General features: G+C 44.6%; 1 protein-coding gene across 1 annotated transcript; it reads left to right on the top strand.

The window, feature by feature from the left end:
• Positions 1-454: 454 nt before the first annotated feature.
• LOC306698677 (protein NLRC3-like) lies at positions 455-16,314 on the top strand. Its single transcript, XM_079163109.1, has 10 exons — positions 455-536; positions 612-746; positions 3,642-3,738; positions 4,260-4,338; positions 4,494-4,722; positions 4,886-6,689; positions 6,786-6,959; positions 7,362-7,535; positions 15,285-15,331; positions 15,471-16,314. The coding sequence occupies exons 2-10, from the start codon at positions 722-724 to the stop codon at positions 16,097-16,099; spliced, it is 3,258 nt and encodes a 1,085-aa protein (XP_079019235.1). The 5' UTR covers positions 455-536; positions 612-721; the 3' UTR covers positions 16,100-16,314.
• Positions 16,315-17,105: the final 791 nt, after the last annotated feature.

Genomic DNA, 17,105 nt, shown 5'->3' with positions numbered 1-17,105 from the left:
GGACGGATGCTTTCAGCTCTGCTCTCAGTGGTTCCTCTACACATGAAGGTACAAAGTGATGTGAATTCAGCAGCAGCTAACAAGGTCACATGACTGATTCTGGATTATTGTACCAGCTGCTTCATGCTCTGGCTGGATGTAGTAGACGTGGAAACAGAGGAACATTTCAAACGTTGAAGAGCTTTTCAAAGTCAGTCAAATCGAAGTGAAAAGTGACGTCATCCCCAAAGAAAGGCCAATAAAAAGCCACATGAAGAGTCTTCCTCTAGTCTTCAAACAAGCCAACAGACTAAAGAGCATTGTGAACGTCATTTCTTAGAGATGACTCTGCAGCTCAAAGTGACAACAACATGGAAACTGTCCCATGAGTGTCTTTAGTATTTAGTATTGAGGTGAATGAGCTGTGTGTGTTTGTCATGATGAAGAGAAATAATGTTGTTGTGTTTGTGTGAAGGTGTGGACTCTGCTATGAATCAGTGTGAGGACAGAGAGGAGGGAGTCCCTCCCTCTAAAACCAGCCACACCAAAGCTCAGAGGTGAGATGACCGTCTCTAACTCAAACTCTGACTCAAAGTCTTTCATTCACTGACTCTGTTTCTACATGTGACCAGGACCCATCAGGGACCAGACTGTCCTGGACCTGGACCTGGACCTGAACCTGAACCCAGCTGTGTGTCCATGAAGAGTGACGGGTCTATGAGTCATCCTATACTCTTCAAAGATGGATACCATTCTGTTGATCAAAGGTGAGGATTTCAAACTGATGATAATGATAATGATGATGAAGTCAGAAGGACACTCTGTGGGGTTAATGTCTGTTGAATGAAGCACAAAGTCAGCTCCATTGAAGCGTTTGCAGCCAGACTCACAGCACAGTGAAATGAATGAGATGCACAAATGATTAAAGGACAGAAGAGAAGCCAGGGGTTCATCCTCTGGAGACTGAGAGAGAAAGAGAGAGAGAGAGAGAGAGAGAGAGAGAGAGAGAGAGAGAGAGAGAGAGAGAGAGAGAGAGAGAGAGAGAGAGAGAGAGAGAGAGAGAGAGAGAGAGAGAGAGAGGATGAGTTCCACTTCATCTGGTCCTTCAACACTGTGTAAGGTTCATCAAGTCTCTCTTTACTGAGAGGTCTAACGGAGGCTTTCTTCACATTTACTGCCTGGTCGCTGTGATAAAGTCTGTAGTCAGCTGGGTCATTGAGTGATCTGTCACAAGGTCTGGAAGAACTCATCACATCCAGAAGTTTACATTACATTCCACACTTTGAGCATTTGATGCTCACCAATCAATCCTGAAACCAGGAATGAGATATAAATGATTCCAGAGAAAAGGATCATCAGTCGTGTTTATCATTAGCTGAACCATTATTACTGTCATATATGAAGAGTTAGTGGCATCATTGTGTGTGATTACAGCAAAGCATGAAATAAGAAACAATAGAGCTCAATGACCTCTTCATTGTAATGGGGAGGGTCCTCTCTGGGGGTCATTCCGTGATGTCATTCTCTGACAGCTGACTTGATCAAAGAGCTAATCATAGCTTTAGCACGAGGGATTGTCCTAATGACAACCCTCACCCGTCTGTCCCTGCAGACACAAGGTGGGGAAAGCTCTGGCTCCCTTCAGTTGATGTACGATTGATGAGGCGTCGTTGGTGGGCTTAGGAACTCGTTTGCAGTAGCTGTTGTGGTTCCTAGTTGCTCTTTCTGCCACCTTTACTGCCGTCTCCGTGGTGAGGAGGATCTGGTTTGGTCCGTTCCACCTGCGTGCTCTCCAGTTCTTTCTCCTCAGGTCTGTTACCACGATCCAATCAGCTGGCTCCAGGTTGTGTAGTCTCTTTTCTGTGGCTCTTTGTAGCGCTTCTGTTACCTGTTTGTGGATATCAGAGCGCACAAAGGACAAACTCATGTGCCACGCCCCATGCATATGTACTGTCAGTATAGATGTTCACCGTTTTATCTTGAGAAGTTTGCATGCTTCTGTCAATGCAACCTCATCTGCTGCCTGTGCAGAGTCCTTTGATGGGAGTGGTTCAGCCATGATTGTTTCATGTGTTGTTGTGATGCAGAACCTGTCAGATTTTGATCAGTTACTGGGTCTCTTGAGGCTGAACCGTCCACAAGGCTCTTTAGTGGGAGAACAGATCATTAAATCATTCACATACTGCAACAGAGCGCTCACTGCCGGCAGAACGAGTTTAGTTGGAGATTCACAGAAGCTTTGGCAGATTCTGGTGAATGTATCCACTTTTCCCTTCGAAAGAAAATGTAAACCACAACTGTCTGTCGGGGTCAACTGGAATGCCGTTTGCCAGATGAACAACAGAAAACCACTCTCTGTCAGATGGAACGTGAGAAAGGAATGTGCATCGACTGCAGATTTTACTGCTTGCGAGTCCTGAACAAACCTCCACTCTTCTGACTGACCAGCATCTCTGGTCTTCTTAAGCAGGAAGATTGGTGTTCAAACAGGTTTTTCACATGGAACAATCACTCCAGCTGTAAGGAAGATTCAACAACTGGTTTGATGCCTTCAACTGCTTCTTTTATCAGTGGGTATTGATTGTGACATGGTCTGTATGAAGATGTAGGTGTGATCACAACCGGCTCAATGCCTTTGATTAGACCTACATCATATCTGTGTTGCGCCCACAGACACGATGCTCTACCTGATTCAGCTCAGGGATTTGAGACGTTTTTCACAAACGTGTATTTCTCATGAAACACATTGAAGAAATAGTTTATCTCAGGTGTGTTGTAGACCATTGTTGCTGGATCTGTTGTTTGAAAATGTGTGTCTTTAAATGAGCTCAACAGTTCTTACTGCAGTTATAAAAGCTGACAATCTTTTACGGTGCAACTTTAAATGTCTGTGGAAGTCAATATTTGGGTTTGATGTCTTTTTCCACCAAGTAGTTTCATTACAGGCTTTGGTTCAAGGTCCCAGATCCTCCCACCTCCTATGCTGAGGTCTGACCAACGGGATATGAGGGTCAGAGTGTGGCACTCGGAACAAAGTCTGAAAAAGTGGATTAGACAAAGTCAACGAGACAGAACATTGGCTATCAGTCCAGTACAACCAGTCACATTGAGTGTGTCTTTATGTTGACCTTGTCTGTTCCATTTGTCTTCAAGTTCTCCGTCTGCTCCTAAAGAGAGATGTGTCGTGCAGTGTAAGCTCTGTGTGTCATGATATCAGAGTGTGTGATTGTGGAGAGTGCTTTGGCTTCCTGCATCACTGTGTTGATGACAGAGTTGAGTGCAGAGTATTGGAGCTTCCACTGATGAGCTCATATCAGGCTCTCCTTGTTGAACTTAACAAACCAGTTTGTTTTGGGAACTCTGGTCACAACTTTGCCCTGTGGGCTGGATATCAGAATAATTATAATTTAACACTAAACACCCTCCGAAGCAGATTTACAGGGCAGTGTTTGGACAGCAGAAGTGTGTGTGTGTGTGTGTGTGTGTGTGTGTGTGTGTGTGTGTGTGTGTGTGTGTGTGTGTGTGTGTGTGTGTGTGTGTGTGTGTGTGTGTGTGTGTGTGTATGTGTGTGTGTGTCGGTTAACACGGCCTCTGTACAGTAGGTTTATTAAATCACTGACAAGTTTTGTCTCAGTGCAGAATGTATCTGGTGTTTCTATCAGGAGCTGAACCTGAACCCAGCTCTGTGTCCATGAAGAGTGACCAGTCTATGGGTCGTTTTATAGTCTTCAAAGATGGACACCACTCTGTTGATCAAAGGTGAGGATTTCAAACTGATGATGAAAACAAAGTGATGATGATGATGATGGTGATGTGGTGATGATGTGTTTCTATCAGACTCTCTGTTGTGAGATCTCCAGATTCTAAACCTTTACTGACTCAGATGAAGTTCTCTGAGCACCAACACTCTTCTTCATTGAAACACGTTCACACTAGGAGCTGCCCAGTACAACCAGTCTGACACTGAGACGCTCCACTGGAGCAGCTGGAGGTTCTGGGTGCCTTGCTCCAGGGCACTTCAGCAGTGTACAGTGAGGGAGGGAGAGCTCCATGGAGGGCTTGGTGAGAGCTGTTGGGACTAAACCAAACTGACTGGTGAAGAAAACAGTGAGCTGAAAGACTGAGCTGATTCTCAGTGGGATCAGCAGGACTAGTAAACCTTTACCACTACAGGGACTCATCTGATCCACATCCACATATCACTTCATGGACCTTTACCTTGTCTTGGTCTCTGTGTGAACAAACACCATGTGAGCTGATTCTTCCTGATTCCTCCACAGAGAGGACCAGGAGAGCTCAGAGGTTCCCGGAGGTCAGTCTGCCCAGCAGCATCAAACACACCTGGACTCCATATTTATGGTCTGTTCATGTACAACTACCTTTACTATCTATTCTGTTCACAATCATCTCCATGCTGCACTTTGTAGACCAGTGGATTGTCAGTCTGTCAACATGGATCTGATGTTTGGTTCCATGGTTTTAGTTTGTGTCATTCATAGAATATTCTGTTCCAGCTGCTGGAGGAGAATATCGTCACTTTTGTGAAGAACGAGCTGAAGAAGATCCAGAAAGTTGTGAGTTCAGATTACCCAGGATGCTTAGAGAGTCAGAGGGAGGATGAGGAGCTGCTGGACGGTGAGGATGAAGAGCAGAGGAGGAGCAGCAGAAAGGCATTTGTGAAGATCACACTGCACTTCCTGAGGAGAATGAAGCAGGAGGAGCTGGCTGACTGTCTGCAGAGCAGTAAGAGGATTTCTCTAAAGATTTAACATGCTGGATAAATGGGACGTTTACTAATGTCTCAAGAGATGGACCAACACATATTCATAGACTCATTCTTTGAGGAAATGACATGTTGAAATCTATTCTTTGACTCATTGATCTTCTTTGTTGTGTGTTCATTCAGGACTTCTTGCTGCAGTTTGTCAGCGTGAACTCAAATCTAACCTGAAGAAGAAGTTCCAGTGTGTGTTTGAGGGGATCGCTAAAGCAGGAAACCCAACCCTTCTGAATCAGATCTACACAGAGCTCTACATCACAGAGGGAGGCACTGCAGAGCTCAATGATGAACATGAGGTCAGACACATTGAAACAGCATCCAGGAAACCACACAGACCAGAAACAACCATCACACAAGAAGACCTCTTTAAAGCCTCACCTGGAAGAGAGGAACCAATCAGAACAGTGATGACAAAGGGAGTGGCTGGCATTGGGAAAACAGTCTTAACACAGAAGTTCACTCTGGACTGGGCTGAAGACAAAGACCACCAGGACATATTGTTCACATTTCCATTCACTTTCAGAGAGTTGAATGTGCTGAAAGAGAAAAAGTTCAGCTTGGTGGAACTTGTTCATCACTTCTTCAGTGAAACCAAAGAAGCAGGAATCTGCAGGTTTGAAGAGTTCCTGGTTCTGTTCATCTTTGACGGTCTGGATGAGTGTCGACTTCCTCTGGACTTCCACAACAATGAGGTCCTGACTGATGTTACAGAGTCCACCTCAGTGGATGTGCTGCTGACAAACCTCTTCAGGGGGAAACTGCTTCCCTCTGCTCGCCTCTGGATAACCACACGACCTGCAGCAGCAAATCAGATCCCTCCTGAGTGTTTTGACATGGTGACAGAGGTCAGAGGGTTCACTGACCCACAGAAGGAGGACTACTTCAAGAAGAGATTCAAAGATAAGGAGCAGGCCAGCAGGATCATCTCCCACATCAAGACCTCACAAAGCCTCCACATCATGTGCCACATCCCAGTCTTCTGCTGGATCACTGCTACAGTTCTGGAGGCTGTGTTGAAGACCAGAGAGGGAGGAGAGCTGCCCAAGACCCTGACTGAGATGTACATCCACTTTCTGGTGGTTCAGTCCAAACTGAAGAAGGTCAAGTATGATGGAGGAGCTGAGACAGATCCACACTGGAGTCCAGAGAGCAGGAAGATGACTGAGTCTCTGGGAAAACTGGCTTTTGATCAACTGCAGAAAGGCAATCTGATCTTCTATGAATCCGACCTGACAGAGTGTGGCATCGATATCAGAGCAGCCGAAGTGTACTCAGGAGTGTTCACACAGATCTTTAGAGAGGAGAGAGGACTGTACCAGGACAAGGTGTTCTGCTTCGTCCATCTGAGTGTTCAGGAGTTTCTGGCTGCTCTTCATGTCCATCTGACCTTCATCAACTCTGGTGTCAATCTGCTGTCAGAAGAACAAACACCCTCCCAGTTGTTTAAGGTCTTTAGAGACAAACTTAAACCAAAACGTCTCTACCAGATTGCTGTGGACAAGGCCTTACAGAGTACAAGTGGACACCTGGACTTGTTCCTCCGCTTCCTCCTGGGTCTTTCACTGCAGACCAATCAGACTCTCCTACGAGGTCTGCTGACACAGACAGGAAGTAGCTCACAGACCAATCAGAGAACAGTCCAGTACATCAAGAAGAAGATCAGAAAGAATGTGTCTCCAGAGAAAAGCATCAATCTGTTCCACTGTCTGAATGAACTGAATGCTGGTTCTCTAGTGGAGGAGATCCAACAGTCCCTGCGTTCAGGACGTCTCTCCACAGATAAACTGTCTCCTGCTCAGTGGTCAGCTCTGGTCTTCATCTTACTGTCATCAGAAAAAGATCTGGACGTGTTTGACCTGAAGAAATACTCTGCTTCAGAGGAGGCTCTTCTGAGGCTGCTGCCAGTGGTCAAAGCCTCCAACAAAGCTCTGTAAGTACAGAAAGAGTGAGATTCATATATCATTCTTAATTACGCTGTTATCTTTTCTACTTTTTGTTCATTTGTTCTTCATCATTGTCTCTTCAGACTGAGTGTCTGTAACCTCTCAGAGAGAAGCTGTGAAGCTCTGTCCTCAGTTCTCAGCTCCCAGTCCTCTACTCTGAGAGAGCTGGACCTGAGTAACAACGACCTGCAGGATTCAGGAGTGATACTGCTGTCTGCTGGACTGGAGAGTCCACAATGTGAACTGGAAACTCTCAGGTCTGGATTCATTTTCCACTGATGATCACCTTAATCCTGTTTTACATTAATGGATAAACTCTTAACCTGCATAAGATTGTGTCTGTGCTTGCATGGTTTTAAACCAATTGTGTTTATTTTGTTTCTATTATTTTAAGAATATGAATTGAACATGTTTTATCGTCTTCTTTTCTCTCACTCTGCCGTCTTAATTTGAAATTTCAGAGAAGAATCAAAGAGTTAGCACTAATAATGTCAGATTGTTGATGGACGTTAGTGAGTGTTTGGTTGTGACTTGAAAACAATCAGTAACAATGTTAACATAACCCCACAGTAGCCCACAGTATCTCAGTACTGCAGTAACTTTCCAGCCCTCACAGTTCCTTCAGATTATGAGACGTGTGTTGTTTTGTGTGTTTGCAGCCTGTCAGGCTGTCTGATCACAGAGGAAGGCTGTGCTTCTCTGGCCTCAGCTCTGAGCTCCAACCCCTCCCATCTGAGAGAGCTGGACCTGAGCTACAATCATCCAGGAGACTCAGGAGTGAAGCTGCTGTCTGCTGGACTGAATGATCCACACTGGAGACTGGAAACTCTCAGGTATGAAGAGGCCTGCTGCAGCCACAGACAATCAGTCTGATAGAGGAGGTAGAGCTGGAGACTTTTTCTCTGTCACACCATCAGCCTGGTTAATATGACTGTAAGAGCCAGTTTGTATTCTTAACAGTTTTTTGTATTTTATGTTTATTGCAATAGTATGTGTTATGCTCTTTAGAATGTTCACCATATAATATAGGTAATTAGTAAAGGTAATTGGTCATGTAGTAGAATGGGCTTCAAATGTGTGTTTTTGCCCTATAAAGATAAAAGCTCCTCTACTCTGTCCTGCTATTGGCTAATATTTGGTTGACTCCTTTAAGTAGGTTTTCAGTGTTAGTTAGGTTTTGATGAAGCAGGATGTGGAGCAACAATTTTTCTGACCGCAGAAGACCGCAGATTAAAGATTTTAAAATTAGAGCCAGCAGAAGGTCAATGTTTTAGCCACAATTATTGCACAAGGACTTTGTTTGTTTCTTTTGTTTACATCGAAGAATAAAACTTTTAACTACGAGCGACGTGCCTCATCCTTGGACAGCTAACAAGACAAGTTTAGCCTGCAATAGCTCATGGTGGTCTACGCGAGTCAGAACCCTTTACATCCTGCAAGAAGTGGCCAAGAAGGACGGTAAAATAAGCTGCCACTACAATGACCCTGACACACCAAGCTGACCTCAAACTACCAGAGACTCATCAAACTGTTTGTGTCCCACATCAGACCATCAACACAGACAGAAGTAGTCAGGGAACAGTAGCCAGGATGAGCCAAAGCATATTTTAAATATGAGCTTCAAAATGTTGCATTCTGTACTCTGAGAATAAAATTGAGTGATAAGACAATATTTACTTTAAGCAAAATAATAATTAATTATTTAGTGATTAATCAGTATTTCAGCTCTAGTTGAACAGCTGGATAGTTAGCTTCTTTTTTTTTTAAATCAATATTATTATTAACCATTATTTAGACAAAATCCATTGAGAACGAGGTCTCATTTTCAAAAGTTTTAGTCATTTAACCCTGTGAAGCCTGACATATCAAATAATATTCAGAAAATTCTGAGTTTTTGATATTGAAGTGTTTATTGGACCTTTAGTCCAAAAATATATATATATTTTTTATTTTATTTACCTATATGATTTTTTTTGTATCACATTTGCTATATCAGGCATATTTAGCAATTTATTTATCACAACAATATTTATTTTAGAAACAATAACAAATGATGTTCATTGCTTTTGGAACATTTGGAACAACTGAGAAGCCAACTGAGAATCCAGGGGTTTTTTATATTGGGTGCTCTGGCACACAGGGCCAGTGTTGCTAATGGCCTCAAGTGTTTCCACTCTGCCTGACGACCCTCTGCCACACCTGCGAGGAAGGCAGCCAAACAAACAGGCAGACAGGGCAGAGAGGGTCGTCACACATGTCCCACAACACTACCTTTTTGCCATCTAAAAGTAAAAACAAAAAGATTGTTTACTCTGAATTTCTTTTTTTTAAACAAGCAATATAACAAAAGATTATGATAGCCATGGATTTGTTATTATAATTGTGGTGGAAAATAATCTTTTGAACCTCCCGGTGAGAAATAATCGAGATGAGAAACCTCTTAAAATATAAAAACATATTTATTGAACAGACACTAATAATAATTCAGCTGAATGGATAGAGCTCTTTCACCACAGATGGTTCGGAGGTCTAACAACAAGGAATAGACAAAAACAGAAAATATGCACATTATTACGCACATAATTATTACATTATATACATTATTAAATATGCACATTGTCTCGTCTCCTCCCTTCACCCCCCCTTTGCAGATGTCGTCCTCCTCTATCTGCCGCTGCACCAAGGCCACGTTAGGTTCCAGCCTTTTCCTGTAAAGAGGGTGAGGTGGTGAAATCAGGATTACACTACAGCAGCCAGAAATGCTCAAATACCTATGAGACCATTTATCATTAGGCTTTAAATGAGTCTGGTTGGCTTCATCTACATATATGCAGGTTTAAGCGATACAAGTTATATCTAAAAGAACGATATGATAAATTTCCACAACAATATATAAAACATACATTTCCACTCAATATATCTTACGATGACATTTCTACCTTTAATTAGTTTAATTAAATGATCAAAACAGTGTATTTGGCATTGTGATATGGCATAATCCAGATTGCATGATGAAATACAATACAAGGATTTACAGGTGAATTATTACTTTATATACCTGCTGTCTCATATTTGATACCTATATTCTCAACACAATTTTACTATAAAATAATGAATGAAACATTAATTGCAATAACTGAGAGGTACCGGCAGGCCAGAAGGACTGCAGCTGCGGTGGTCGCGGGTGCTAAAACTCGGGCATGGGAGGAGTTCGGGGAGGCCATGGAGAAGGACTTTCGGTTGGCCTCAAGGAGGTTCTGGCAAACCATCCGACGGCTCAGGAAGGGAAAGCAGGGCCTACCCCAGGCTGTTCTCAGCAGGGGGGGGGAACTGTTGACCCGGACGGGGGACATCGTCGGGCGGTGGAAAGAACACTTTGAGGAACTCCTAAACCCGACCAACATGTCCTCTGCAGAGGAGGCAGCGCCTGAAGACCTAGGGGGCTCACCCATATCCCTGGCAGAGGTCGCTAAGGTAGTCAAAAAGCTCCTTGGTGGCAAGGCGCCGGGGGTGGATGAGATCCGCCCTGAGATGCTGAAGGCGCTGGACACTGTTGGGCTGTCTTGGCTGACACGCCTCTTCAGTGTCGCATGGGGGTCGGGTCGAATTATCGGGGTATCACACTACTCAGCCTCCCGGGGAAAGCTTATGCCAGGGTGCTGGAAAGGAGGCTCCGACCGTTTGTCGAACCTCGGATTCAAGAGGAGCAGTGCGGATTCCATCCCGGCCGTGGAACAGTGGACCAGCTCTTCACCCTCGCAAGACTACTGGAGGGATTCTGGGAGTTTGCCCAACCAGTCTACATGTGTTTTGTGGACTTGGAGAAGGCTTTCGACCGGGTCCCTCTGGGGTTCTTGTGGGGGGTGCTGCGGGAGTATGGGGTGCTGGACCCGTTACAACGGGCGATCCGGTCTCTGTACGACTGCAGTATGAGCTGTGTCCGCATTCTCGGCAATAAGTCAGACACGTTCCCGGTGGGTGTTGGCCTCCGCCAGGGCTACCTTTGTCACCGGTCCTGTTCATGACTTTCATGGACAGGATTTCTAGGCGCAGCCGGGGGGTGGAGAACGTCAGATTCGGGGGTCTCGGGATCACCTCTCTGCTGTTTGCAGATGATGTGGTCCTGTTGGCCTCCTCGGATCGTGAACTCCAGCATTCATTGGGGCAGTTTGCAGCCGAGTGTGAAGCGGCGGGGATGAGAGTTAGCACCTCCAAATCCGAGGCCATGGTGCTCTGCCGGAAACTGGTGGATTGCTCCCTCCAGGTGGGGACGGAGTGCCTACCTCAAGTGAAGGAGTTTAAGTATCTCGGGGTCTTGTTCACGAGTGAGGGTAAGATGGAGCGGGAGATCGACAGGCGGATCGGTGCGGCTGCAGCAGTAAAGCAGGCGCTGCACCGGACCGTCTTGGTGAAGAGAGAGCTGAGCCGGAAGGCAAAGCTCTCAATTTACTGGTCGGTCTACGTTCCTACCCTCACCTATGGTCACGAACTCTGGGTCGTGACCGAAAGGACAAGGTCGCGGGTACAAGCGGCCGAAATGAGTTTCCTCCGTAGGGTGGCCGGGCTCAGCCTTAGAGATAGGGTAAGGAGCTCGGACATCAGGAGGGAACTTGGAGTCGAGCCGCTACTCCTTCGCATCGAAAGGAGTCAGCTGAGGTGGTTCAGGCATCTGATTAGGATGCCTCCTGGACGCCTCCCACTGGAGGTTTTCCGGGCACGTCCAACTGGGAAGAGACCCCGGGGAAGACCCAGAACACGCTGGAGGGATTATATCTCCCAGCTGGCCTGGAAACGCCTCGGGATTCCCCAGTATGAGCTGGAAAATGTTGCGGGCGAGAGGGAAGTCTGGGTCAGCCTGCTTGGCCTGCTGCCACCGCGACCCGACCCCGGATAAGCGGAGGAAAATGGATGGATGAAACATTAATTAATTATAGGTTGCTTCAATACAGTAAATATTCATATTGAAATATTAGTAACACTATAAATGTTATTCTTACAGTAACTGTTTCAAAATTAGCAACGATTTCCCTGCCGAAAACGGAACGAGTCACGTCATGACGGGAAATGGAATTGAAATGCCTGCTACTGCCTGCAGTGCATGGAACATCCACCAGATGGCAGCAGACATGTATAGGATTGTATACAATAGGTTTTTCCAGGAAAGTATTGCTCATGTTAATTACATAGAGGTCTCTGAAACTCTTGTAGCAAATATGATACAAATGGCGCTAAAAACAACTATTGCAAGAGTAGCGAGAACCATCGCCTGTACAAATAAAGTGATTAGTTTTCATTGAACCCTGTTACTGTATGGCTTCATATTAACTTCTACTGTTACTGTGAAGTTAGGATTGTGGCCTATCTTCTATTTGCAATTAATATGCATTCAATCCAGTTCAATTATTTAAATGAAAATGATAATCTACTCTGTCTGTGGTCATCACAGTGAACAGTGTCTGCAGTGTGATGAGAGGGCACATGAGCCCTTGTTGTACTTCATCCCCTGGAGCAGAGGCTGCATTCAGCATACCCTGTCTGTTTAGACCTCCACCTTTATCCAGACCCAGCTCCACCTTTATCCAGACCCACCTCCACCTTTATCCAGACCCAGCTCCACCTTTATCCAGGCCCAACTCCACCTTTATCCAGACCCAGCTCCACCTTTATCCAGGCCCAGCTCCTTCACATCTCAGCCCTGCATCAAGCTGCACTACACTAACAGCGTTCTCTTCTGAAGCTCTTTGACCTCATCATCTCATCAGTATCTGGGCCTTTCATTCTACTTTGAGTTAAAACAAACAACCTGCAACCAGATCCGCCGGTGTTCTGGTTTAACGTTAACGAGTGACCGCGTGAACTGAACCGGAACACGGGGGGGGATATGTTTCATCACGTTACAGTTGTTCCTCCTAATTCGCGATAATGACAGTTATAATTAACAGTCCACAAAGGTCCGCATGCAGTGGACGTTAACTTAACCCAACAAGTGAACGGTAACGGAACATAACGTAGCTTAACGTTCACGGCGCGAAATGAAGACACTGTAGACATCTTAGCGCTGATTGGCCAAGACTCGACACGTCACATCAAAGATGTTTTATTGTGAAGATCACCACATCACCTTTTCTCCTCGTCTCACTCCAATCGGAGAAACGCTGGCTGCCCAGTTGACCCCCCCCCCCCCCCCCCCCCAAAAAAAAACAACTCTACGGATCTACACGATTCACGTGGATGATATATTTTGATTCAAAACGGCGAATTTCACCAAAAAGCGACAAGTTTGCAGGTATGAACAACGGAACCCAACGCCAAGTCTGGAAGACGCCCATGTGAAGCATCAGCCGGACTATTGAACTCTGTGTAGCAGCAAGCATGCTGCAGACCTCTGCAGACATTATGTTCAGAATAAAAGGAGCAAGCATGCATCCTAAAGAGGTCATACTACATACATGCTGCTGTGAAACCCAGCCAACCACTTCCAATTGCAGCATTTTCTGAACTTATTATTTTCATTTATTATGGTGCATTGGGGTACTAATGGTAGTCTCCCAGGTAGTGCTCATAGCCTTTTGAACTGCAATTCAATTCATTTTTGTACAGCCCAAGATCACTAATTCTCTTCAGAGTTCTTTACAATCTTTACATAAACAACATCCTCTGTCCCAGGACCTTCACATTAGAACAGGAAGAACTCTCCAAAAACCCTTTAACGGGGAGAAAGAGGAAGAGACCTTAGGGAGAGCAACAGAGGAGGGATCCCTCTCTCAGGTTAATGTTTATTCATTTCTTGAACACAGAATAATTTAATTTAATTAACATCATCACTGAGAGGATTTGATTCCTTTGCTGAGGAGAAATTGTAGCTGCAGGTGGAAAGAATGACTCCAGTTGGAGCTGCGGGGACTGCATTACCCAGCGTTCTATGCGGCATGACGTCAATAGAGAGCGCTCCGGCTTCCGTAGCTGCGGCCTTAGATGTCCCAGAACCGAGCGGGTTTCCAGAACCAGGAAGCGGACATCCGTCTCGCTAGAGAGGACTGAATGTTAGTGAGGAGAGGACCGGGTCCTTCTCCTGAAGTGTAACGTAAGGATGGAGTCTAGCTCTTCTTAGCCGAGGTGCTAGCATCAGTGAATGCATCATGCGTCATCTTCCGGCTCGAGATGAGACATGATGAGCGTGGATATGGTGAGCAGCGTGAATCTCCAGAAGCGTTGATGTGGAAAAGTAATCTGCTGAGCTGTTTTTAATTCCATATCATCAGTTGTTGGTGAATAGGCCGCGTTTTGACCCTTAGAGGCAGAAGGTTGTTGGTTCACATGTGGCTTGAAGTTAATGTGAGAGCGACGTCTCTCCACCTCATTCATAAAGTCCTCTGCATCCTTTTCTTCTCCACACTTGATGTGAAGAACAGAGGGATAGAGAAGCGAGTAGTCCATGTTCATGTCCACAAGTTTCCTTTTGATGTGTTCAAAGTCTCTGCACTGTAGTCGGGGTACAAGTGGATCCTGGTGTTGATGATGAGGAGCTCGTCCTTTTGTCTGGAGAGGTGAAGAGTTTGAACTTTATCCTGAAACTCAGGAATCTTACCAGGATTGGCCTTGGACCAGTTGAGCTTGTGTTGTGGTTTCTCTGTGTGTGGCTGAGTGAGCTCTCTCCATTACCGGGGGATTAGGAAAGTGTTCCTGACCCAAGAGGTGTAGGATCAGCTGCTGCACAAACCCAATGACATCCCGGCCTTCTGCCTTTTCTGGAGCTTTAACGACACCAATGTTGGAGCGTCTGCTGTAATTCTCCATTGAGACCGCCTTCTGTTTCAGCTCTTTTCTTTTTCAATGTGACTGAAGCAGGTTTTTAAGTCCTCAATGTCGTCTTCATGCAGCTGACTCTTTGTTGTACTGCAGTGGTTTGTTGTTTACCTCATATTATAATATATAATAGATAATAATGAATATCAGCGCCGTATTCATGGTTCAGTGGAAGCATCACGCCGTGATATGAAGTCTGGTTCACACTGGCTGATTGCGTCCATGAGCGACTGAAGGGAGACTTGACTTTGGTCGCCATACTTTGGGTTTAGATGTCAGAGATTTCACAGGTGATCAGCTACTTGTTCACTAGTGTAAAGGTCGTACATCCGTTGGTTTGAACTCTTAGAGGTTCTATTAACAAAGTGACTCAGCCCATGCAGTGAGACTCACACACGTGAGACCACGACCCGGAACCGACTACTTTATGAGCTGATAATATGTCACATGTTGTGTTTACAGCTTGTTTTCACTGAACCACAAGTGGACAAAGAAATCAATTGATGCAGGTTTAAACATGTGATTTACTGACTGACTGGTGGAGGAAACTGAGTGTGAAATGGATGATTGTCAATATAATACTGATAATAATATATCATGAACAAGTGAACATCATGAGCTGTCGTCATGGGCCAATCAGAAGAAGCTCCAGTGAAATCAAAGAGTATGAGCTGATGAATAATAAGTGCTCCATGTGAACATGAATAACAAAGCTCTGTGTGTGAGAGCGATGTAATGTCCATGTTTCATGCTGCTCTGACCCCCCTCCTCCTCAGGGTGGAGCCTGCTGGAGTCCGATGGTTCAGACCAGGTCTGAGGAAGTGTAAGTGTGCTTTGAGTTTGATTCATGACAACAAAGCATCTTCAGACTGTGACATCACTCATTCACATCTCTGATGTCATCATCAAACAGATGATAGATTAATAACTGCAGCTGTGTTGTGTCTTGTTCTCTCCATCAGATTCCTGTGAACTCGCACTCGACACAAACACAGTGAACAGAAACCTCAAACTGTCTGACAACAACAGGAAGGTGACACGTGTGGAGGAGGTTCAGTCATATCCTGATCATCCAGACAGGTTTGATGACTGTGCTCAGCTGCTGTGTAGAACTGGTCTGACTGGTCGCTGTTACTGGGAGGTCGAGTGGAGAGGAGAGGTTTATATATCAGTGAGTTACAGAGGAATCAGAAGGAAAGGAGGCAGTGATGACTGTGTGTTTGGATGGAATGATCAGTCCTGGAGTCTGTTGTGCTCTGATGTTGGTTACTCTGTCTATCACAATAAGACAAGAACACCTATCTCCTCCTCCTCCTCCTCCTCCTCCTCCTCCTCCTCCTCCTCCTCCTCCTCCTCCTCCTCCTCCTCTGGTAGAGTAGCAGTGTATGTGGACTGTCCTGCTGGCTCTCTGTCCTTCTACAGAGTCTCCTCTGACACACTGATCCACCTCCACACCTTCAACACCACATTCACTGAACCTCTTTATCCTGGCTTTGGGTTCTGGTTTGGTTCTGGTTCCTCAGTGTCTCTGTGTTCTCTGGAGGGAGAGTCTCCTCCTGCTAGAGAAACATTCTCTCTGCTGACCAGATAGTTCAGTGTGTACAGGATCACACACAGCTGATGTTAGTTAGGAGAATGTGGGTAGGAGTTTATCCTCAGGGTGGTGTTTGTAGTCTTCTCTTTCCAGTATGCTAGAGGTTGATGAAACAATACTCTGAACAGAGTGATGGAACTTCAACAAGCTTCCTCTCCTTCTTGAAGGTCGTTCATCTTATGTGTCCAAACAGAACATCATATGTTCCTTGTCCCCGGAGAGAGCAAGTCTCACTCTATTACAACCCTATCTTCTCTCTGAATGAACAGAGATGTGTTATTAGCAATACTATACATGAAGTGCAATAAAAAAGTCTCCTTATTTTAACCTCAACGTGTCCATGAGTCTTTTCTTCTTCTACAAACAATAGAAACACAAACTTCATGACACTTTGAATGTGTTGATGTTGTTTAAAGAGATTCTTCATTTTTATGAAAACACATTTATTTGAGAAAACAAATTAAAATAAAAAATAACTTAACCCTGTAGAGCCATTTGTATCATATTTGTTACAACAGTTTCAGAGACCTTTATGTAACATGAGCAATACTTTCCTGGAAAAACTTATTGTATACAATCCTTTACATGTCTGCTGCCATCTGGTGGATTTTCAATGCACTGCAGGCAGTAGCAGGTATTTCAATTCCATTTCCAAAATGGCAGCCGTCATGACGTTCCGTTTTCGGCAGGGTAATCGTTGCTAATTTTGAAACAGTTACGGTAAGAATAAAATGTATAGTGTTACTAATATTTCAATATCAATATTTACTGTATTGAAGCAACCTATAATTAATTCATGTTTAATTATTTTTTTACAGTAAAATCATGTTGAAAATATAGGTATCAAATATGAGACAGCAGGTATATAAAGTAAGAATTCACCTGTAAATCCTTGTATTGTATTTCATCATGCAATCTGGATTATGCCATATCACAATGCCAAATACACTGTTTTGATTATTTAATTAAACTAATTAAGGTAGAAATGTCATAGCAAGATATA

This window comes from Pholis gunnellus (assembly GCF_910591455.1).
Source record: "Pholis gunnellus genome assembly, chromosome: 7".
NCBI lineage: Eukaryota > Metazoa > Chordata > Actinopteri > Perciformes > Pholidae > Pholis > Pholis gunnellus.
The sequence above is the reverse complement of the archived record's forward strand: the minus strand, read 5'-3'. Positions and strand labels throughout refer to the sequence as shown.

Bases quoted from the DNA above. Each gene is read 5' to 3' on its own strand.
- LOC306698677 (XM_079163109.1), top strand. From the start codon at position 722: ATGGATACCATTCTGTTGATCAAAG. The intron at 4,339-4,493 runs GTCTGTTCATGT...ATTCTGTTCCAG, and splicing joins ACCTGGACTCCATATTTATG to CTGCTGGAGGAGAATATCGT. The intron at 15,332-15,470 runs GTAAGTGTGCTT...TCTCTCCATCAG, and splicing joins CAGACCAGGTCTGAGGAAGT to ATTCCTGTGAACTCGCACTC.